This window comes from Salarias fasciatus, chromosome 5 (assembly GCF_902148845.1).
Source record: "Salarias fasciatus chromosome 5, fSalaFa1.1, whole genome shotgun sequence".
NCBI lineage: Eukaryota > Metazoa > Chordata > Actinopteri > Blenniiformes > Blenniidae > Salarias > Salarias fasciatus.
The window spans coordinates 27,455,169-27,477,675 of NC_043749.1; the positions used below are offsets into that span (position 1 = coordinate 27,455,169).

The 22,507-nt window shown below is 45.3% G+C and overlaps 1 protein-coding gene across 1 annotated transcript in view; it reads right to left on the minus strand.

Annotated features, from left to right (window-relative positions):
- Positions 1-22,507, minus strand: part of LOC115388465 (dedicator of cytokinesis protein 3-like) — a 57,534-nt gene that overhangs the window by 11,987 nt on the left and 23,040 nt on the right. Inside the window, exons 5-24 of the mRNA XM_030091629.1 lie at positions 21,504-21,588; positions 17,386-17,427; positions 17,153-17,307; positions 10,582-10,663; positions 10,377-10,437; positions 10,082-10,229; positions 9,082-9,170; positions 8,312-8,437; positions 7,479-7,603; positions 7,221-7,383; positions 7,005-7,111; positions 6,571-6,742; positions 6,352-6,449; positions 6,110-6,193; positions 5,860-5,960; positions 4,872-4,953; positions 4,467-4,637; positions 1,840-2,032; positions 1,397-1,524; positions 675-821 (exon numbers count right to left, since the gene is read on the minus strand). Coding sequence (XP_029947489.1) covers positions 675-821; positions 1,397-1,524; positions 1,840-2,032; positions 4,467-4,637; positions 4,872-4,953; positions 5,860-5,960; positions 6,110-6,193; positions 6,352-6,449; positions 6,571-6,742; positions 7,005-7,111; positions 7,221-7,383; positions 7,479-7,603; positions 8,312-8,437; positions 9,082-9,170; positions 10,082-10,229; positions 10,377-10,437; positions 10,582-10,663; positions 17,153-17,307; positions 17,386-17,427; positions 21,504-21,588 — 2,359 coding nt within the window. The remainder of the gene's footprint in view (positions 1-674; positions 822-1,396; positions 1,525-1,839; positions 2,033-4,466; positions 4,638-4,871; positions 4,954-5,859; positions 5,961-6,109; positions 6,194-6,351; positions 6,450-6,570; positions 6,743-7,004; positions 7,112-7,220; positions 7,384-7,478; positions 7,604-8,311; positions 8,438-9,081; positions 9,171-10,081; positions 10,230-10,376; positions 10,438-10,581; positions 10,664-17,152; positions 17,308-17,385; positions 17,428-21,503; positions 21,589-22,507) is intronic.

A 22,507-nucleotide genomic window follows, 5' to 3' on the forward strand; every position in this document is an offset into this window, starting at 1 on the left:
ATATTTACTATGCACGGTATAAGCTGTACCTGATCTATGTAGATAAATAAAGACAACTTTAATGATATTTCCACGCATGCAGACAAGCGAGAACCAGATGGAGACAAGAGGCTCTATCTCAGCAGAGAGGAGAATTTTCATTTTCTCATTTTTTTTAACTTTTACTTTAGAGAAGCACAGCTCAGCTCTTTCAGTAACCGTATGTTAGCACAGCGTCAATTTAATGCTCAGTAAAGCTGCTGCGTTTGCTGGTGACATGTCAGTAACTTTAGTTACAGTTCAATTTCAGTGATAAAAACAGTGGATGATCCAGATTTTGGAGCATCTTCCTCCCTCTGTGAGGTGTGTGATGAACCACGATAAGATGGTCAGTGACGATGAGCGCATTACTCAGGAAGGGCAATATGGTTCAAGTAAATACTGAAGTCAGGGCGTGCTTTAAGGGGTGAGGGATCCACCCCACATTTAACGATACTTCACTACCACTAAACGTGTTTACAGAACGACTGGAAACATTCTGTTTTCTCAGTTTCTCTGGTTTTTCGGAGTCACGCCCTGCGAGGAGGTGAACGTTATTGCCCCGCTCCGGGAGAAGACGAGGAGGTTCCGGGGACGCAGGGTGATGAGGAGATGCAGGAGGTGAAGAAGAAGTAGTTGTATTGTTAGTTACTAACAGTGATCTCCGCGGTGCACTGCGGACAGCGTTGACCCCTTACCGCCTCCTGCGACTGGCTCTTGCTCATGATAGACAGCAGCGTCTGCAGGAGGACGTCCAGCAGGGACTCCACCATCATCTCCACCTCCTCCTGCACCGACGTGTCCTGCAGGAGGAGGAGGGGGCAGAGAGAGGAGGGAGAGGGGGAGAGAGAGGAGGGAGAGGGGGGGAGAGAGAGAGAGAGAGAGAGAGAGAGAGAGGAGGGAGGAGAGGAGGCGAGAATCAACCTGGTAAAATCCCTCCATGACTGAAACGGTCACACGGATCCCAGCAGACGGATTTGATGTCTAATTCATGCTAAACGATCATTTGGATCGTCCTGTTTTCACACGATATCCCCCTCATGCAGGATCTCAGCAAATCCAACTCATGGCTTTAGTTTTTCCACTTCCAGCCTGGTGAGATAGAACAGTGATCATATTGGCTTTAGAACAAGTTTAAAAGTGAAATCAGATTGATTTTCACGTCATGGAAGGATCAATAACTGAGGAGTTCTGTGCTTCTTCATTCCGTCTGCTCGCAAGTTTTGGGAGGATTTTTGAACAAAGATGCTGAAATTAAAGTTTCATGATTGGCCTCAGCACACGGAGCTTTCACTGATCCTACAACCGTGTGTGTGTGTGTGTGTGTGTGTGTGTGTGTGTGTGTGTGTGTGTGTGTGTGTGTGTGTGTGTGTGTTACCAGGGAGCTGGTCTTGATAATAGAGAAGATGGAGCTGAGTATTCCCGAGCAGATGAGCAGCTCTTTCTGCTGCCGCAGGTGGAGATGGATGTGATGCAGGACCACAGGAAGCAGGATCCGCCGAGACTCTGCGAGCACGCACGCACGCACGCACGCACGCACACAATAATGATAGAGATTTGTCTAAATTGGTTTTTACAGGAATTCATTTGTGATGAAGGTTCTCAGTGAAAAGCAGACTGATTTAAAACAAGAGCAAACAGGAAGCTCCTCCTCCAGTAAACAGCATCTCTAAAGATAACGAGGACGAGGAGGTTTCCTGCCGACTCGTCACTTTTCACGCCTGTCCTGGTTTTTTATCTGTCAGGTGTTCTACTGGGCAGTGCTTTGGTGAAGTGTAGATTTAATTCCAGTGTGAGTGATAAAAGCTCGCCAGCTTGTACCGGGGAAGGAGAAGAGCCTGCTGTCCACCGTCCGAGCGATGGACTGCAGCTTCACCACGTCCATGGACTGTCCAATGTGGACGGTGGACGGCATGCTGCCCAGCGTCCCGCGGACAAACTCCGCCACCTCCTGCACCGTGAACATCTGCAGCAGCTCGTCAAAGATGGCTGGAAAGGAGTTCAGCAGAGCCGCCTGAGGGAGAGGACAGAGGACAGAGGAGAGAGAGAGGACAGGGAGGACAGAGAAGAGAGAGAGGACAGAGGACAGAGGACAGAGGAGAGAGAGAGAGGACAGGGAGGACAGAGGAGAGGACAGAGTGTCATCCAGGAGGACGGAGGCAGTGTGTGGTTTCAGCAGTGAAGGGAAGCAGAGGGCTTCATGCAGCAGGAAATCTTCAACAACACAGCTGTTCAGAGGGTTTCAAAAGCAACGAGCAGGATGAAAAAAATATTAAATCAGTGCAGCGCTGGAGTTAATGTTGACAAGAAGAGCAAGAAGGCAAAGATGAATCTTTTATGTGGCACTCATTGAAACTGTGACTCCAGATAGTGAAAAGAGGATCAGTGTGTTTAAACGCTCTTATAAATCATCAGTTTTATTGAAAATGATCAAAAATCCACATTTTTATTTAACTTTTTTCTTCTTGTAAAATAAGTCCTACACACACTTAAATACCATCATATACAATGATGATCTAAACTGATGAAATGTGATTAAAAACACAGAAAAGACTGGCAGTTTTCAGAGAATATGGAGCTCTCCCAGTAGCGTTAAGACTGACTGAACACAGTGCTGGAGCTTCACCCTGTTAGCCATGGACTTATTGCCTGTATACTTATTTTAAATATGAATCTTGTGTATTTTCTATTTTCTATTATATTCTAAGTTTTGTACTATTTTGATCACTTTTCTTATGGCTTTCCACTAGAGGGCAGTCTTTTGAGAATCTTGGGATTAACGCAATAAAAACACAAAAGTTCATGTTTTTTTTCACCCACTGATGCAGGCTGAGAATTACAGCATCAGCAGAAGTTATTAGTTTCTATTTAAAATAAAGAATTTCTGGCATTTCTTTTTAAAACCATATAATCTACTTTTAACAATTGCTAAATAACTACTTCAGTTACTCAGGTTCCTTTCAGTTTACTTTACACCCAATTTGTGAAAGTAACTAATTCTCGTATTAAGAGTATTTTGCACCTTTTTCACATTTTAAACAATAGGATTTTAGGTGTAATTGAGAAAATCAAAGCATTCTAACAGCAGTTTCTATTAGAAGTCATGAGATTTTACACAATGTGATATTTTTCATGGAATGTTTTCACTCACAATGATTTAACACAGAAAAATGATTTTTTTTTTTTTTCTTTTGTTTCCTGTTTGTGACATTTTGAGCTGCTTTACTGCAGCTACAGCTGTCCAGAGTAGTGGGATTACTGGGAGTGCAGAGTAAAGAGTGCTCAGCGGGGGTCAGTGTGTGTGTGTGTGTGTGTGTGTGTGTGTGTGTGTGTGTGTGTGTGTGTGTGTGTGTGTGTGTGTGGTTAGTCTCACAGGCAGCTGACAGGTGAACCAGGTGACTCGGTGAGGGGGGTGGTGGGGGGGTTTTCTGGGGGGGTTTCTTTTCCAGAAGTCTACTTACTGACAGAGGAGACGGCCGCAGAGCGTTGGAGCTCCAGGCCTGAGTGCAGCTGCCCTGCCCCGCCCCGGGAATCTGCCCCGGGGCAGCAGACTGGGCCTGGCTCAGGGCCGATGCTATCGCTAAGGGGGCGGCCGGCCCGATGGCGGGGCCCGGGGCCGGACTGGGGGCCGGACAAGGCTGGGAGCCCTGCGGTGCATGAGTGAAGGAGGCGGGGGGGGGGGGGGGGGGGGGGGGGGGCCGGAGGAATCGAGGGCCAATTCAGGGGGCAAAAGATCAGGGGGGTAAAAACGGGAAGGAGGCGAGGAACCAGCAGGAGAGGAGACAAGAGTCAGATTACAGCCGCTACAAGACGAAGGGAAACACTACAAGAAATCCAACTCAGAACAAAAGAATCAAAACTCAAGTCTTAGAAAATCCCCATTTTTCAGTTCTGATTTCTTCTAGAATCTAGAGGCCTTTTCTCCAAGTTGAAGCTGCTTTTAATTTTTAATCAATTCTTCTTTGGCAGTTTGGGAGAAGAGTTCAATGTGTTCAGTCTGAGCAGAGCTGTTAGCCGTCAACTGCAACTGAGCAACTTTAAATAAACACTATAAAAGAAGTAACAGTTTACAGTCACCAATTTAGAGAGTATAATGTTATCAGATTTTCTAAAACAACAGACACATCTGAACTACGACTAATAGATGAGAGAATCTGCTGAAAATCCAACAAAGCCTTTTCAATAACCTTTAATTTCTGGATGACTTAATGTGCATGTTGCTTTTTCAGCTCTGTGTCTTGGTGTCTTTGTTGTGTTTCATCTGCCTGTAAAACGGGGAGAGTCTAAAACTTTTGCTCACGAATATTTTGCAGTTACAGAAAAGCAAATAAAAGTCAAAAGCTAAATCTAAAAGCAACGTAGCAACGTGAAGGATGCAGCTACATTCTGCCAGTCGAAGAGGTCACAGAGGTCACACAGTGTGTGTGTGAGTGTGTGTGCTTGCTCACCTGGGTGAAGATGAGCGTCTCGGAGTTGCGGCTGTCCAGGCTGAGGACGAAGCGGATGGACTGGAAGAGCTCCTGGACGCTGGTCCTGAACTGCTCCTCCTCCATCCCACACGTGGCCCGAGAGTACAAGATCCGGGACTGCACGATGAACTTAAAGAGGTACTCCAGGGCCTGGGGTGTGTGTGTGTGTGTGTGTGTGTGTGTGTGTGTGTGTGTGTGTGTGTGTGTAAGAGAGAAAGAAATACAAAGCAAAATATTAAAATAAACTGAATTAAATTATCGAGTCAATTATGTTTCAAAACTGTTAGACTATCAGTAAAAATACATTTTTTTTTTTGTTATTCTTTTCTTTACATCATCATAATTGAACGTATTTCAGTTTCCTTAAAGACAGGTCAGCCTCACCCTCATGGCCTCCTGGATGTGGTCTTGTCGGACCACCTCAGCAGACCGGTCCATGTACCATTTCAGACATCGGATCAGTTCTCTGAAACGCATCCAGAGCCTCATGTTAACCCACACTGATAAGATAATACTACTTATCCCATAAAACTCACTTACGATACATCCAAAAAGAACATTTTAACCCATTTCATGAGTTTTAATAGTAAATAAACACAATTCTCTCTATATGTAATGCTATATTTCTATTTTAACCACATTCAAACCTCACTAATGTGTCATTTCATTTTAGTTCACAGTTGAAACAAATCGCAGCACTGATGGGAAACCTGTGGTCTGTGGACCACATTCAGTCCCAATCAGCTGTTTTTGATTTACAAAACAATAATTCAAACAAAAATAGGTCAATTAACCACATTCAAACCCCAAAGTAATCACAGATATTCAGGAAATATTCTAAAACTTGATATATTTCATGATGGAAACGATCAAATTCTTGTTTTTTGGCTGAATGAGATAAATACACCAGTATTTATTTAAACCTTCATGGTAAATGTGTGAGCTTTTGTAAACAATTTGGCAACATTTTTGTGCTTCTTAACTTGACAAAGTTTTCCATCAACAAACCTTAAATCATGTATTTTTTTGGTCATATTTTCTCTGTTATATAGTAAAAATCTACACAGCACAGTCTGGAGGCGACGCTTTAAGAGTCTGCTGGGTTCAAATAATCAAATAATGATACCCGTGAAGATGTTTTGCTTGTATGTGCTGAAACGCGTTAGAGGAATATATACAGCAGCGTGTTGAAAGATTAACATCTTCAGGTTATTCATGCCGTGACCTGCGGTTCACCCTCCCTGCTGCACGCCTCCGCTCAGGCAGACGCACCACCGGATGAATGATGTGGATAAAGGCATGAAACATAGGAGACCTGCGGGTGAACTCCGCCCTCCGCTCTTATCCGTGACCCAGACGCGCTGAAACTCACTTGTAGGCCAGCGCGCCGGCGAAGTGCTTCTGGATGTAGGTGTCCATCACCGGCCTGAAGTGGTAGTATTTACTGTCCCTGAGGAGGTTTATGATGAACACCTGACGACAGAGGAGGAGCAGAGCCTGTCAGCGCCTCCGCCTGCCAGCAGGGGGCAGTGCTGAGCAGCAGCTCATCAACACAAGGCTTCAGCTGCTTTCAGCTTCAGATGTTGATGTGATCCTCTCCATGTCTTCATGTTTGAACTCACCAGCGACTGAAACACCAGCGGACCGTATTTGTCCGTGTTGTCGTCCAAGATGGAGAATAAAGTGTCCAAAATGTCCTGAAGAAACTGTCAAACACACAGAGAGGAGCATCTAAAAACCAGTGAAACCTCTAAATGAATATCAGTCATTACATCGGCACGATCTCCAATGAAGAGAAGCAGTGACTAAACGAAACCACATCTGATAACAAACGATACGACCAATCGAATTAAACTGTCCTCACCTTGACGATCTCCTCCCCGCTGACGTGCCGCAGCCGCCCCAGGATGTCCATGACCCGGTCGGGGTGAGCCTTCCACTTCAGCAGGGCCAGAAGATCCACTGTCAGAGTCCAGAAGCACAGAGTCACATGAGACGCGTTCCGGTGGAGGAAGCGGCTTCACGGCGGAGGAAGCGGCTTCACGGCGGAGGAAGCAGCTTCAGGGCGGGGCGAGAAACGCACCGTTCTGCGTGAGCTTGGTGGAGGAGAGCTGGGTGGAGATCCAGAAGGTCTCCTTGGTGCTCCTCTGGAAGATGAGGCTGGACGGGATGCTGGGACAGCTGTTGAAGTCCTCCTTGCAGCAGGGCAGGCCCAGGTAGAGGGCGTGGTTACTGAAGGTGGTGTTTTCATCACACTGAGGAGGAGGAGGAGGAGGAAGATGACGGGGAAAAGGAAGATTAGAGGAAAAACCACTAAAAGGTCAAATAAAAACAAACATACTGAACCATAAATCACTGATAAATGACTGTTTTTTTCAGCTCGTATTATTTTCTCATGTTGTGGAGGAACAGATTAATATTCCTGTGTGAGATTCTCTGACAGCGCTGAATGGGATAAACAGACTTCAAGGACGGAGGAGACGAACGCAGACGGGACTCACAACCGCTCCCCCTGACCTTGTAGACGTAGAGCTCGTGGCTCTCGTCAGACAGCGTCGTTCCGTCTTCCCTCATCAGTGGAGTGAAGGCGAAGCCGAACAGCTTCTTCTCCCCTTTGTCCTTCGCTGTGGAAGCAGACAATAACATAAACATCAACACACGTTTCCTCCTATTGAATGTCAGAGCGGGCGTTCTGCTGGTTCCCCGCTGAGCCGCTCCCACGGTTGGACTCACTGGAACAGTGTCGGAACTCGAAGCGGAGGTGGGAGCCTCGGAAGCGGTCGATGGGGATGGGCAGCTTGATCACCTCGCTCCAGCGGGGGCTGTTGTTGTGGTAGAGCACGAAGGAGCGGTGCTCCGGGACGGTGGGCTCCCCCGAGCCCAGGCTGATGCAGTCCTGCAGGACGGGGACGAGAACCGGACGGAGAACACGGAACTGAAGGACGGGACCGGGAGGAGGAACCGAAGAAAACTGGGACTGTGTCTGTCTACCTTCAGGATCTCTCCGTCGGCGTACAGGACGAACATGGTGACCTCGATGTTCTTCTGGACGCTCTTCCCTCCCCTCTCGAAGTCTCCTCGCTCTAACGTCAGGTACAGGTCGTTCCGGATGTCACCTGAACGTGAAGGGAGACGAGTGAGAACCAACAAACACACGTTTCCATGAAGTCCTGAGCTCTCATATGATTCTTTATTTCAGGATCCGGCGTGGGGAAGCTTCAAACACGCGGAACAGTTCAGATATTTCAGAATCGTCGGTGCGGTTTATGAAACAGCCGACGCGGGCCGGGATTCTCAGAGTATAACGAGACGTAGATTGTCCTCGCATCCACATTCTGAAGTGGAGACGTCTGACACACGCAAGACTAATGACCTGTGTTCACCAGCGAGGATCCATTTATCATCCGCCGCCCGTCCTCACAGAGGAGGCGTCGCCCTTAATGTGTGGAGATGGGAGTTAAACGCTCGCTCCATCACTGCCCGAGGGGAGCCGGCTAAACGTGTGAGGAGGAGGTGTGAAACACTGCCGCGCTGCTGTCGCTATGTGGTGCAGACTCAAGGTGACTCCTCCTAATCTGACAAATACGGAACGGGATAAACAACCTGAACCCGTCCGGCACGCTCGCACAGTCGCCACTGTTGGTTCATACAAACTCACCGGAGATGCAGCAATGCATTCTGGACCACCGCGAAACTACTGTCAGCTCGGATTAACTGTTACCATTTGACTGAGAGCTAACGTTCAGACTGCAGAGCATCTTCCTCCTAATTGATGCAACTTCAGCAAACATCTGGTCCCGGCCGGCTCTGCTCGTGCGGCTCACCGGGCATGATGACGTCGGGGAACCCCAGCTTGCGCGTGATGGCGACGTTCCTGCTGAAAATGAGCGGGTTTTCTCTGCGGACCTGCTCCATGTCGCCTCTGAGCAGCTGCAGCGAGATGATCAGACCTGCAGACACAGCGGGGGGTGGAGGAGGTTTTTATAAATAACTCCACAAGATCCGGCACTCCGGAGCGCAACTTCAGTCAGTGTGATTAATTACATGAGAGCAGGAAGGAATCAAAATATGCGACACATGTGGGAAGTGGTTCTTCTAAAATACAAGTTTCCCTTGAACTGAAGAAAGTGTCTGAATAAAGTGTCAACAAGTTCCGGACAAACCCAGAAAGCAGCGTCTTGCTCCAGGAGCAGGATATGAACCCCTCCAGGACTCTGCGGACCAGACATCAGCGAGTCCTCGGTCTAACAGGAGGTCACAGGAGGATGGGAGTCCGCAGTGACACCAATTAAACCAATTTCACAGCTAATGTCAAGAGATGACACGAGTCCCTGGGTCAGAAGGTCTGCTGCTCTGCACACATCAGACACTTACTGCTTCTGTGAGCTTACGCTTGTTTTTTGGTTGATCTAGTTTTATTACTCCTGTGTGCTCATTAAACTTTCAGTCTAGCTAAAAATTCTCTGACTCACCTCTGAGGACCCAGCGCACGCAGCAACAAACAGGTAGGAGAGCTCCCGATGCAACAAATCTACTGATTACTACCACTACTACACACACACACACACACACACACACGTTGAGCCTGTAATACCGTAGTTGGTGCTGGGCGCGGTGTATTTGGTGCTGGATTTGCGGATGATGTTCTCGTGGATCTGGTACCACTCGTTCTCATTGTTACACCTGGAGGACAAGAAATTAGAATCAGTTTCATTTTATGTAATATTTAATGCATCAAGGTTTTGCCAGGCTCCTTTTGGACAACAGATATGAAATCTAAACGAGGCTTTTAACCTGGTTAAATAATTAGTCTTAAAAGTGATAGAACAAAATAATAAATATGTCCACACATTTTAGACTGATGCTAAAGAGAGGAAATTCATAATAGCAATTTTGTAGCTTTTACTCCTTTTTTCTCTATCGGAATGTGAAGAACTTGGGTTTTTCATAGTTTCTTTACATGTTGAAGCTTCTCAGTTACATAAATGATCTCGGGGGAAAAACTGGAGAAAAATGAGAAAAAGGTCTGCAGAGAAGATGTGAAGCCAGCCGAGAAACATCAGTTCAGCTGAGGTTTGGACACACACACACACACACACACACACACACACACACAAACAAACAATGGCCGACAGCAGGGAAACCCCCTCTGGCTGAAGCTTCTGAAGACTTGCCTGCAGGAGCCTCGTGGAGCTCGTAGTCACAACATGATGTAACTGTGTGTGTATGTGTGTGTGTGTGTGTGTGTGTGTGTGTGTGTGTGAAATGTTGAAGAATGAAGAATAAATGGGAATAAAAACAGTTGTTGTCTTGCAGTTCAGATAAATGTGTCTGAACAGCGTCTGTGTTCCTGGTTCATCTGTTTACTGATTTCAACCCCAGCAGCTCTGAAATCTGCAAATTTCATTTTCATTTTGTAAATATTTGTTCTTTCATCAGTTTCCTTCTTTAATATTGAGAGGAATTGGGAAAATACTTTCTGATGATGATTCTGGTGAAAACATAATCAAGATAATAATATTAATTATTAGTTATTGTAGAAATGAAGCTTAAACAGCCGATTAAATTTTCACACACAGTGTTTTGGCACTCACGTGTAGACCTTCAGGACGAAGTCCTTCTCCTCTTTGAGCTCAGAGATGGTCTGCAGCACGTCGCTCATGGCGAGCACGGCGCAGCCGTACGGCCGGCGGTACTGAACGTGAGGAGGACCCTTCTTACTGTCGTTCAGCAGCATCCGGCCTGCACAGACGGCCGACATTTCACCAGCAGTTAAAGAACAATTCCACCATGACGCGTTGTTCTGCGTTTATCTGTATGGAATTCAGTCTCGGTCGACGTAAACAAGCGTATCTAATGAAGCTTCTGTCTCAGCGGCTCCAGTCTGACCTGTTCGAATCACTTGGGAAACAATGTAAAGATCTCTCTTCATGTCTTTGTTGCTCAGGTCCTGCGAGAAAAAAAACACAAATAATTAACAGGAGTCTAATCATACTGTTGGAGATTTCATGCAGTGTGTGTGTGTGTGTGTGTGTGTGTGTGTGTGTGTGTGTGTGTGTGTGTGTGTGTGTGTGTGTGTGTGTGTGTGTGTTACCGTGAACAGTGCACACAGCCGGTCCACCTTCTCTGGGTTCTTTGGTCCTCCGTTTTTGTTCAGTCTCACCATGAACTTCTCACTGAAAACAACAGAAACATTTCTTTTCATTTAATATCATATCTCTAAAACTTTATTTCTCCCAGAGGAAAATTCTTCACCTCCCAGGCAGCTAAACTTTGAGCTAGAAGATAAAATGAGATAAAAGTTTGTGAGGATCAGTCTTTTGTTCAAATCATTTATAAATTAGTCTCTTTAAACAACATTGACATGAAGTTTTATTGTGAAAATGTGAAATTGAGATAAAAATCTTGTATTTTATTTCTACAATAATATTTCTTTTTTATAAAACCAAGGATCTTTAGCCATCCATCACTCCATCATGTATATTTTATTTAAGTCAGACTGCAGAGCTGGAGCCTGGTCCAGCTCCTGATGGGTTGAAAGGAGTGTTACGAACACCCAGAGGAGTCCCATCCAACACGCAAACTCCGACCTGATCGGCCTCTTCCAGGACTCAAACAGGAGCCTTCCTGCTGTGAGGTGACAGTGCCAACCGCTCCACCACGGCCCTCTCTCGCCAGCTGCGACCATTCCCTCTGACAGGACGTCTGAGTGTGTTTTTTACGCGGCTGCTCACCGAAACTGAATTACCCCCGGGGGCCGAATAAAGCCGTCGGATCCGTATCCGAATCTAAAAATCGCAACAATCTGATGGCGTCAGCCTCGGAAAATCGCTGCTCGTACGCTCGTCTCGCTCCGTCTGACTGCACGGCTGAGAGACTCACCAGTTTTACCCTCGGTTTTCCTCTGGGGCTTTTTGAAAGAGATAAAAGTGCTTTCAGATTCCCGCTCATGTCTCCTCTGGTCTCCCCGCGGAGAGGAAGCTCCAGAGCCGCCTCTCCTCTCTTCAGGGAGCAGCGGAGCCGCCTCTCCTGCAAATGTTTGTCCAGAAAGTAAGAAGGCGGAGAGGAGAGCGACCCTCCACCTCCTGCTGTCTTAACCATGATTCACACAGATCAGGTCACGTTAAAGGGTTGGAGGTTCGATTCTAGTCTGTTTCCATATTGACCCTGCTGTCAAATCGTCACTTTTGACGTCTTCCAGGTTATCGGTGGTTCATTCCGGGAGATGAGGGGGGACAGCAGCGAGATGCGGAGGCCCGAATCTGAATCTGACGTGAGAGTCTTTGTGTTGGTACAAGGATGGAAACTGATCCCATCTCTGGTCCCTGAAGGGTTCCGGCTTTGTTCCCTTCTGGGTGTGTTTGTGTAGCTTGACAGGCGACACGGCGGAGAACAAACGGAGCGACAGTGTAAAGTTTGTGGAGCTCAGGCGGGATCAGAGAGAATCCTCTTTAATTTAGACTGACAGTCCAATGTTTTCCTGTTCGAAGCAAAGAAAGTGATTCAAGCCAGACAGCGAATCCATTCCGGCGGCTCTGCTCCTCTGTCACGTCTTCAGGAGAAACAAAGCAGCAGAAAACCTCCTGTTACACCTATCAGCCATAACATTACAACCACCCGCCTTTTTGAACTAAGACTGCTCTCAAATGTATTCCATCCAGTACAAAATTATTGCTTAATGCGCTAAAAACAACCAAAATTTTCCACATTAATCCATAAAAAATCTTGCAAATCCATAACCAACCCACAATGAGTCGAAATCTATTTTAAGTATCTTCAAAAAAACAGCTAAAACCTAACAGAATATGTCCAAAACCAGAAACTAGTCTAAACACTGCTCATAAAAGAGTTCAGAAGTAACCTAAAACCTATCTAAAAATGTCCAAAAGTGCCCCAAAAGCAGGCTGATGCGTTTCTGTACCAGTTGAAGCTTAGTCTATAGTCCATTGAGCACCAGGCCACAATTTGTCTAAAACAAATGTTACTTAACGATTGAAAACAATCATTTCAAGTGTCCAAAACACGTCTGAAACATTGATCTAAAAATGGTCAATAATTTGTCTAAAACTAATCCAAAACATGATAAAAAACAGGCCACAACTGGATCAAAACTAGACTAAAACCCAGTTCAATTCAAGTCATTATGTCTGCAGCTTGTCTAAAAGTACTGCTGCTTTCTGCTTTTCAGGCAAATAGTTTTTTAAAGAATAGTTTCAAAATGTGTCCGTCTTCAGAAGAACACGGTCGAAACACGACAAAGGTTTTAAAAACCAACTTCTCTTGAAAGACGAAAGCACAAACACTTTGTTTAAAAGTCAGTTTAAGCTCGTCTAAAGTCTGTCCTCGTCCTCCCTGCTGCTGGACGGGACCACCCGGATGTGGACCACCCGGATGTGGACCACCTGGATGTGGACCACCTGGATGTGGACCACCCGGGTGGGTCAGCCTTCAGTCTGCTTCCTCCCTCAGGTGAAGCCGACTTCGCTCCTTCTCCTTCCATCTCTGCCAGATCCGTAATCTCTCCTCGTGCTGGTGCGCGGTGGCCTCGCCGTCGGAGCCAGGCACTGATCTCAGTTCAGTCAGCAGGTTTCTTTCATTCCCTCTTCAGAAAAACCTGCTTCCTCTTCTGAGATTACTTATCTCCTCATCCTTCAGTCTGTCCTGATTCTCTGGATTCTCCGTTTGCTTCTCACACACTCTCACACACACACAGACATGCTGCATGTGTTGGAGCACTTCTTTCTCTACTGGTTTCTTTTTTTTGGCTTGAATTTAGGCTCAATGAAGAACAGAAATATTCAAATTATTGACTGCAGCATGATACTGAGGGTCCAAATCCACATTCATGTGTACAGCTACATGTAACTATAACACACCGTCTCATCTCCGAGGTCTGTCTGTTGAATAATATTCCCATTAAGCAAAACGAGGAAAGCGAGGCGGAGAGGAGTTGTTCTAATTTCACCATTAAAATCTTCACACATGACTTAATGAAGAAAATGGAGTTCTGTTTGTAATAATAGAGATTATATAAAAGGATTCAGCTCACGGTGACTAATCTCATAAAGAGTGAAGCTCCCGTGACAAACAAACTGTAATGGATGATATCTGCTCTATTCTTCATCAGACTGTTATGCAACCAACGCAAAAACATTTTCATTAATGTCTTATTTCTAATGAAGCTTTGAATATCTAAAGGGTCTTTTTTATCAACCTGACTGGAGCAGTATTAAAAAAGCAGCTGCACATTACTGAAACTGTATTATGACATGACCAAATTCAATCAAATGAACATTACTATTTACTTCACCATCATCTGCATACGTGGAGAACATTTCCTCCAGATACTGAGTGGAGCTACAATATGAAGACGGATGGATAAAAGGAGCTGATGGAGTGAGTCTTCACATAGATGAGAGGGTGAGTTACTGTCGTTCTGTGTATCAACTGTTTTATTATTCCACTTTCACCTTCTACAGAGTGAAAATACCCTGTGCACTCCTTTACTCCTCACTCCAGCACCCTTCACTACTTTACATTGCACGTGCACACACACACACACACACACACACACACACACACACACACACACACACACACACACACACACACACACCATAGAGTTGAATTATTTACATTACTTTCTGTCTGCATGAATATGAAAAAGGCAGATAAACATTTTTGAAGCAATCAGAAGAATGAATGTTCTGCCCCCCAAATGCATGTATGTGCACGCACACGCAGTCGCGCACACTCACACACACACACACACACACACACACACACACACACACACACACACACACACACACACACACACACACACACACACACACACACACACACACACACACACACACACACACAGACACATGAATCTCCTCGGTCACGTGCTGACGCTCCACCCGGAGCTGCAGAGTTTTATGGAAATGCATATGAACCAATCATTTCCACTCCACTGCCGTCCGTCCTCGTGGCCGATATGAACCGCATCTGCTGCAGAGCCTCAGCTCCAGAGAAATATACTCACACTGTGAGGACAACGGGACATTTTCAACCGTTTTTTTTATCTGCGGGCGTCAGCTCCAACGCTCACACCGCGCAGACCGGCCACGTCTTTCCTGTCCTCTTATCTGCTCTGTGTTTTCATCCAGGCTTAAACAAAAAGGGGAAAACAGAAGATTCATACAAGCTTCCATTCTGCCCACAGACTCCCTTATCTTCATGTTAGAAACATATTACTGCTGGATAAGTAATGAGCCACGGATAATGGCCTTTTCCCCACTTTGTCCACGCCTCCTCCTGGCTCCTACTACAGCACTTAAAGAGGGGATCATTTCTCTTGCTTCTTTGCTCTTTACTAAAAATAGAAATCAAGCAAAAACAAGGCATCGCTCCAGTGAATTACCTCATTAGAGACCTGATTTACGAGAATCCTGCACAAAGTGTGCTGAACTGCACACTCCAGCAGAGACATTAAACTTTCATTTCATTTTTCTGGCGATCACTTCAGAAAAATAGCATAACTGACATCAGGTGGGAACATTAGCATTAAAGAGAGTGTTTACACCTTTTTACACAGGGATGAACTGCGTGGAATGAATGGATGAAGTGCTAGCTCAAAATGAAATGTGATAACATGGAGTGGGAATTAGGAAGGAAAGAAAAAAAAAGAAAAACAACATTTGAGATAAGTGGAGCTCTGTAGGTTCAAACTAAGATTTAAAGAGGTACAACACAGAAAATAACATATATTAAAAACCATAAATAAAAGTGGTGGGTGGAGATCCAGCTGAGGAAACGTCTCTCAGCATTATAACAGCAGCGTCACTCCTACAGAAAAGGCTGAGCCACTTTCAAACGTGTCAAAATGTAATGTACTGTACATGTAATCAGAAACAACGTATATGTGACACTGTGCACTTTAAGAAAGCTTAAAATCCCCACGAGCCAATAAAATTCCTCAGTTTATCTGAAGACAAGAAAAAATCTGATGGTTCCTGAGAGGAATAGAGATGAGATTCAGCTTGTGTGTGTTGACAGGAAGGAGAAACTGAACGGTCTCCATCACGGCCTCACGGAGGACTCTGGAGACGGAGACAGAAGGAGGAGCAGCGTCTCCGTCCAGCTCACCTCTCCTCTAAACACTCCGAGGAGCTCCTGTCACTACGCCGAGTCAGCGGAACACCGGAAACCGCAGCCAAGGTCAAATGTCTGCGTGTATGTGTGTGTGTGTGTGTGTGTGCCTGCTGAGAGAGGACCTTTTAGCTGCTTTGCATTTAGGAGTAAGGGGTGAAACAAAATTCTTGTTTCTGCCTCTTTGCACTCTCATGCACACACATGAGAACCATAGACACACATGCACCACACACACTCGTGCACAGATGCACAGCTCACTGACACAAAAGACATTAACTCACATTTCTGCCACACATTAACGACTGTTTATCATATTATCATTGACCCAACATTGAACCACATTCTGCTGCATATTTATAGCTTTATACCACACACACACACACACACACACACACACACACACACACACACACACGGTCATGCATCACAGCTGGCCTACATCGACCTCATTATCCACATTAGCAATTCTTTATCTGTTAGCATTATGTTCTCCAATGTATAATTGATGGGTATTTATTAACGTGCACGTGTGTGTGTGTGTGTGTGTGTGTGTGTGTGTGTGTGTGTGTGTGTGTGTGTGTGTGTGTGTGTGTGTGTGGCTGCTCTGTATCATTAACAGCGCCGCTGTGCGGCCGCTCTTTACTCCGTACGGTGAAGGTAAACTCAGAGCGCTGCGGTGGACGTAGTGAGGAGCGCCGGGCGTCCAGGTGAAGCCGGGACAGCCTCAACACAGAGAAATCCACTCAACGTCCTCAGCTCACCCCGAGGAAGGATTCAGGAATAGAAACATAAAAAGCACAGATTCGGGTGAAGTACAGGCGGGGAGCCATGTGAGGAAGTTCCTGAAGTGCTAAACGACTTCAAACAGCGTGCCGCTAATGGTATGGAGTGATGATAGTAAAACCATATTATATAACACTGAAGCTCGATCACAGCTTAAGTTTTACTTAGTTTTTAAGACACTGCTTAGTTCTAATAAAGTTAAATGACTGATCGTCACAGTAATATTCTATATATAGTTTATTCTTGATTGGATTTTAAGTGAATATCAATTTTTTGTTTTTTGTTGACAGTAACTACTAAAAAAAGGTAATTTTGCCTTCATTAGTTAGTTTTTTTTTAATTGGTAACAGTCGAATCTCACTCTGTTTTCCAGCCTTGATGTAGAAACGAATAAATCTGACACTTCCCCTTGGTTACAGATAATTATACACCAATAAAAACACAGTAATAATAATTATCTTCCACTTGCAGTCATGGATCTGCCTGAATCTTTTACACCGAGCCATTAATGCTAATGAGTATTCTTTTTTTTTTTTTCTGTGTGGAGTAAATGGCATTGATGAATCCCCTCAGGGAAGCAGCGCTGGACCCCATTAGTCTCTGAACGGGAACCGTCACTTGGGATTTGCCAGTGAAGTCTGGAATACGGGCAGGAAATCATTGATTCTGCGGAGCGTGTCCTCACTTCACAGGCAGAGCAGAAAGGTCAACCAAAAGTCACCGAGAGAGGAATCCGGCTCTACCTGATGGTGCGGCCCTCCCGGAGGTCGTACAGGGAGAAGAAGATGTCGGTGTCCTCTCCGATGCTGTTGTAGGTGAAGCTCTTCAGGTTGACCAGCAGGTGGTGGGGGACGGGGACCCTGCACGGCTCGCCGTGTCGCTGCCGGCCGCCGTCGCCCTGAAAAACACCGCCGGCGCTCAGGGTGGGCGAGGTTCGCCGGAGAGGAGTCAGACTGCGGGTGAAGCTCGGGACTACCTGTGTGGTGCTCTGCTGGACGCTGTGCCTGCTGGACAGATGCTGCCGAGAAACAGAAAAACAGCAGCGTCAGAGCTGAGCCGGGAGCACGCCCGAGTCTAAAAACCTTTATTCCTGTAAAACACAATGAGGCACAGAGTGACAGGAACAGTGTGACGCTGTTTCTGTTTTCATTTCAATATTTTTTTTACTGCAAAGCATGAATCCATAGAAATTTAAAAACCATATTTTATTTCGATCTCTCATGTGTATATGTAACATTTCCACCTCAAATCCTCCCCTAATCATCTTTTGATTCCCAATCATTTGTTTTCCTTCTCTTCCTCCCTCTCTGTTCTCTGCTGCCTCTCTCAGTCTCTTTATTCCCTCTCCTCATCCTCCGTCCAGCCTTCAGTCTTTCCTCTCTCGTCTTCTCCTCTCCGCTCATTTTCTGTCTGGGAGGACGGAGTGTGAAACGCCCCAGAGACTCATTACTCCGCCTGCTTTGTGAATCTCTGGAGTGTCCACGTGAGACGGGTGGCGGCGGGAGGAGGAGAGGAGAGGAGAGGAGAAGAGAAGACCTGTTTGATGAGTAGAAATAATGACCGTCAAACCACGAGCTGTCCGCAAACATCCCAACCTGAGCCCAAAACGACTCCCCGCTTTGAAAACAAACACTGATTCGCTCGCCGTTCGCTTCTCTTGTATTTTCAAGCGGTGACCCATTAGAGAAGCTGGACTCAAACGGCAGAGGATCCACTGACACACATCAGAGTCCCATTTATGTTAATACACACTGAAATCTCTCATTTCTCCACACACTAGTTCAAAACTGACTCATACAGACGTACATATGAAGACTTGAGGGAATCAGCTGGGACCGACTCCAGCATCGTACATGTGGATGAAGCAGCTGTAGATGGATTTATGGAACATATGAAGTGTTTCCATAAATCATTTCTAATATCCTGAACGTGGAGTCCGTCTGTGGTAAATTCAACAGACTGGAAGCGATGGGTGACCACCAGCGCTCGTCTTGATCAGAGTCTGATGTCAAAGTCGGCCGCTCCGCCGCCAGAGTTGGAAGGGAGCAGAAACCCCGAGGGTCAGAAGAGCAGAACTCAGGCAGCGCTGCAGTCTAATGGTAGAGCTGCAGACATGGAGGCGTCCAGAGGACTCCAGAAACTGGATTCTCTGGTCTGATAAAACCAAGATGAACCTTTTGGGCCTCATGAAAAAAAGTCACATCAAGAAGAAACTCGAAGAAACAGGAGACTAACGTTCATGAAGCAGCTCAATCGACCACAGAACTGCCCACTGAGCCACAGTCTCCATGAACTCAGAGTAAATCCGCGTGTCGTCCTCATAACAGGTTTATCTCGCTTGTTCTTCACACCTGGCAGCTAAAGAAAAGTCTGCAATTTTCTTCAGTTTATCTTTGTTTTCATACATTTTGCAGGATTCTGAGTCTAAACAGGATTAAATGAGACTTAAGATGTTTCTTATTATGAGTCTGCAGATGTTATTTAACCTAAACCTGCAGCTCTCTGTTATTTCCATCCCGGCGCTGGCTCCAGATCGGCCTCCGGGCAGCAGAACAGAGGAGGATCACCAGGACTCGGCTATTTAAAGCCGGACTGATGTAAGAATCACAACATCTGAGTTATCACCAAGAAACCGACGGCGGGCCGCTCTCCGGTCGCAGCAGCTCTCCCCCACATTAATTAGCTCCAGTTTGAATAAAAGTGGAATATATAGCAAAGCAAGGTGAACACATGGTTTATCTAACCACGGTAACAGTGTTAAATATCTTTTTATATCACTGTTTAACTTGAAATGTATTTGGAAGTCTCCTATATTACAAATACACTCAATCCTCTGCAATCTTTCTGTTACAAAAGGTGAATAAATAAAAAAAATGAGCAAAAATATCCCTGATATTTGTCCCTGTTGGAAATAGTTGGTCAATTGTGGCATTTAGATTTTATTTTCCAAACCTTCTGGCTGAGAATATGGAAATATTGAAAACCCCAGTAAATGAGAAACGTCCAGCTTTAATAGTTCAGTTTTTTCCTGATCTGAGTAAAATAATTATCTAAATGAAAATGCATCTTCAGCAGCCAATAGAGATGCTTTAGTGTGTAAGCCCTGTTCCCTCCACTGTGAAGCATACACAGCTTTTCAGGGTTTTCATCCTCATATTTCCTGCTCAAACCGTCTGAAATGTTTAATCTGATTGGCTGCCGATAGCGTCAATCAAACGTGAAACGTGTCTGGACTGAAGTATGAAACTGTAATCGCCGAGACAGTGTCTCACTGTCTTTAAAACCCTGAAGCCTCTCTTCATTGTGGCGCTCCGTCTCGAGGCATCCGCCTCATCATAAAGTGTCACAGAAATAAAAGCGGCGGCGGGTGTCCGCGTGTCAGCGCTCCTCTGAACAGGTGTTGCTTGAGGTAAGAACTTATTAAATCTGACTTGTTGTCAGAAAACTGAAAAATCAGAGGAGAAAAGAGGAGCAGCAGGAGAGAGGGAGTGAAAACAAAGCAACAGGAGGCTGATTTACAGCAGCAGAGACCACAAACCCTCCCTCAGTCGTCACTTTCCAGCCCTGATTTATTTGTGGAGCGACAGGAAGTCTGCCAGCAGCGGGGAGGATATTAGCTTCAGCTTAAAGTTGTGAGGAGAAATGTAATAACGCTGCTGATCTTTTGCTTTCAGCCTGTGGTTGTTTCACCTGCTGCTGGATTTTAAAGCTCAGAGTCAGCCTGAAGTGTGAGGTGAAAAGAAAAACACAAAAACAACACAAAAGGGTAAGGAGAACTACCGAGTTACAAAAATACCCAGAAACAAAGGCATAAAGCACAAAAACAAACAGGCAGCGTGACAAGAACAAGACAAAAAGAACAAAATCACTTCTATGAATTTTTTTAAAGGTATAAAACAGTCAAAGTGACAAATGTACCAAATAACAGAGAGATGCAATACGACCAAAACAAAGGACAGACAGGCGCAAGGCACAAATATAACCACGAACATCTGAAATAATAACTCAAGACTGAGGGGAATAATTAGCTGCACGACACACACAAAACACAAAACACAGCCACAAATAGAGAGAACACGTTACACAGTCACAACAAAAACACCATGGAAACGAAAGATTTCACAAAATGTTCACCAAGAACGAGAAGAAAAAGAGAAATGAAGACAGACAGTCACAGATAGAGGAAACCAGACCAGAAAATACAGAAAATTACCAAAGTATTTACTACAAGAGAAACATACTGACAATGGGGAGATGCTAAATGACCACAAGATCGAAACAAGTACACAAGCATGAAGCGGCAACAATGCCACACAAAACAGCTCAAAAAATCACTACAATACTCAAACATAACAAAAATCTAAAAGACAGGTTTAAAAAATCCTTAATGAGAGGCACTAATAGTGACAGAACAATCCAGCACAGAGCAACCATGAAGAGCAAAAACAGAGAGGAATGATAAGAGAGAGGTGGAGATAAAGAATGTAACAAGGCACAAGGAAACCAGGAAAAAATGCAAAATCTCCCCAAAAAACAAACAAAACAGCCAAAAACATGTAAGAAAAACAGAAAAGCAACAGGAATTCTGAGATAAGCACTGAGAAGAAGCAGATCTGTGTGCACAGAAAAGAGATGAAATACAAACAAACACAAAACTACACTGGAGAGATCAAAATGACGAGAAAACCAATTAAAAAGGATCAAAAACAAGAATAAGGTTATGAAGATGAGCGAATGCAGACACCACAACCGATGAACCAAATGACCCTAAACATATGCCCAAAAATCAACATGTAAACATGGAAAATACCCAGAAAATTATCAAAGAAGAACCCAGAAAAGAATGAGAGAAACAAACACAAACCTGGAATCACATTCAGGACTGATTCACCTTGAATTTACACTGTTTTCCCCGGAAGCTAAACAGCTTTTTCCATGTCAAGTCTGATCTATCTCTCTGCCTGGATTTTATGTTCACAGGTAAAAATACAATGCAGGTAGGATTTACTTTGACTTTTCTGTGTTTGTGTCACACTGAAAGTTAAATCAGAGTCACAACAAGTCGATGTCTCCTGCAGCAGATTAAGATCTTACCATCTTATAGAGATCTGACACGCTTATCTGGTCTTCATCTACCATCTCAAACTCCTTTCTTGGCACCAGGTCCAGACCCAGGTGTCTGAGGAGGGGGGAGGAGGGGAGGAGGGGAGGGGGGGGGGGGGGGGGGGGGTGTAGGGGAGGAAGATGGAAAAAGACCAGCGTCAGTTTCTTTCATTTGACCTTCAAAATAATCATTACTGATGTGGACACAGGTGCACAAGCCAAGAATACACACACACACGCACGCACACACGCACGCACGCACGCACACACGCACACACACACACGCACACAAAATGTTGTAACCATGTAAACAGGTTTGCGCCCTTATGAAGGAGGCAAGACTTGAACACACACAGATTGCGGTGCATGCTTTTGCGTTGACTTCTTTTCTTTCTCTCTCGCACGCACACACACGTGCACACACACAGAGTGCACTGAAGTCGTTTTGGAGGCGCCCTCTGGGGATCCTACTCCCGGGGATTACTTTGTGACGGCTGTGGATGAGCACTGCCTTCACCTGCAGCCCGCTGACCTTCCTCTTAAAGCCAGGCTGCAGAATGTTCTTAGAAAGCGGCTCAAACGTTTTCCTGAACTGGGAAAGAAGAACTGAACGGATATTTGCATACGAGACATACATGAGCTTAAATTTAGAGAAAAAAACTGTAATTAAAATTCAGCTCTGTGATGATAGATCTCAATCCATGGTTCAAACTGAAGGTTAAGCCTTTAAGCTTCCAGATCAATCAGGTGGTAGTTTTCACTGTTTTCTCTGAGTCTGAAATCATTACTTCTCTTTGTGGGGTTTGCATGTTTCCCCCTGGGCCCTGTGGGCTTTGTTCTGGTCCAGATATCAGCAGCTTCACTTGAGTAATGTGGGTTTGTTGAGATGTCAGGGTCATGAGGATCTGAGCGTGTGAGAAAGCTTCATGCAGACCTCCCTCCGCTCTCGGACCCCCCACAGGGCCTCGGGGGACGCAGCGCAGCTTTAATGTAAC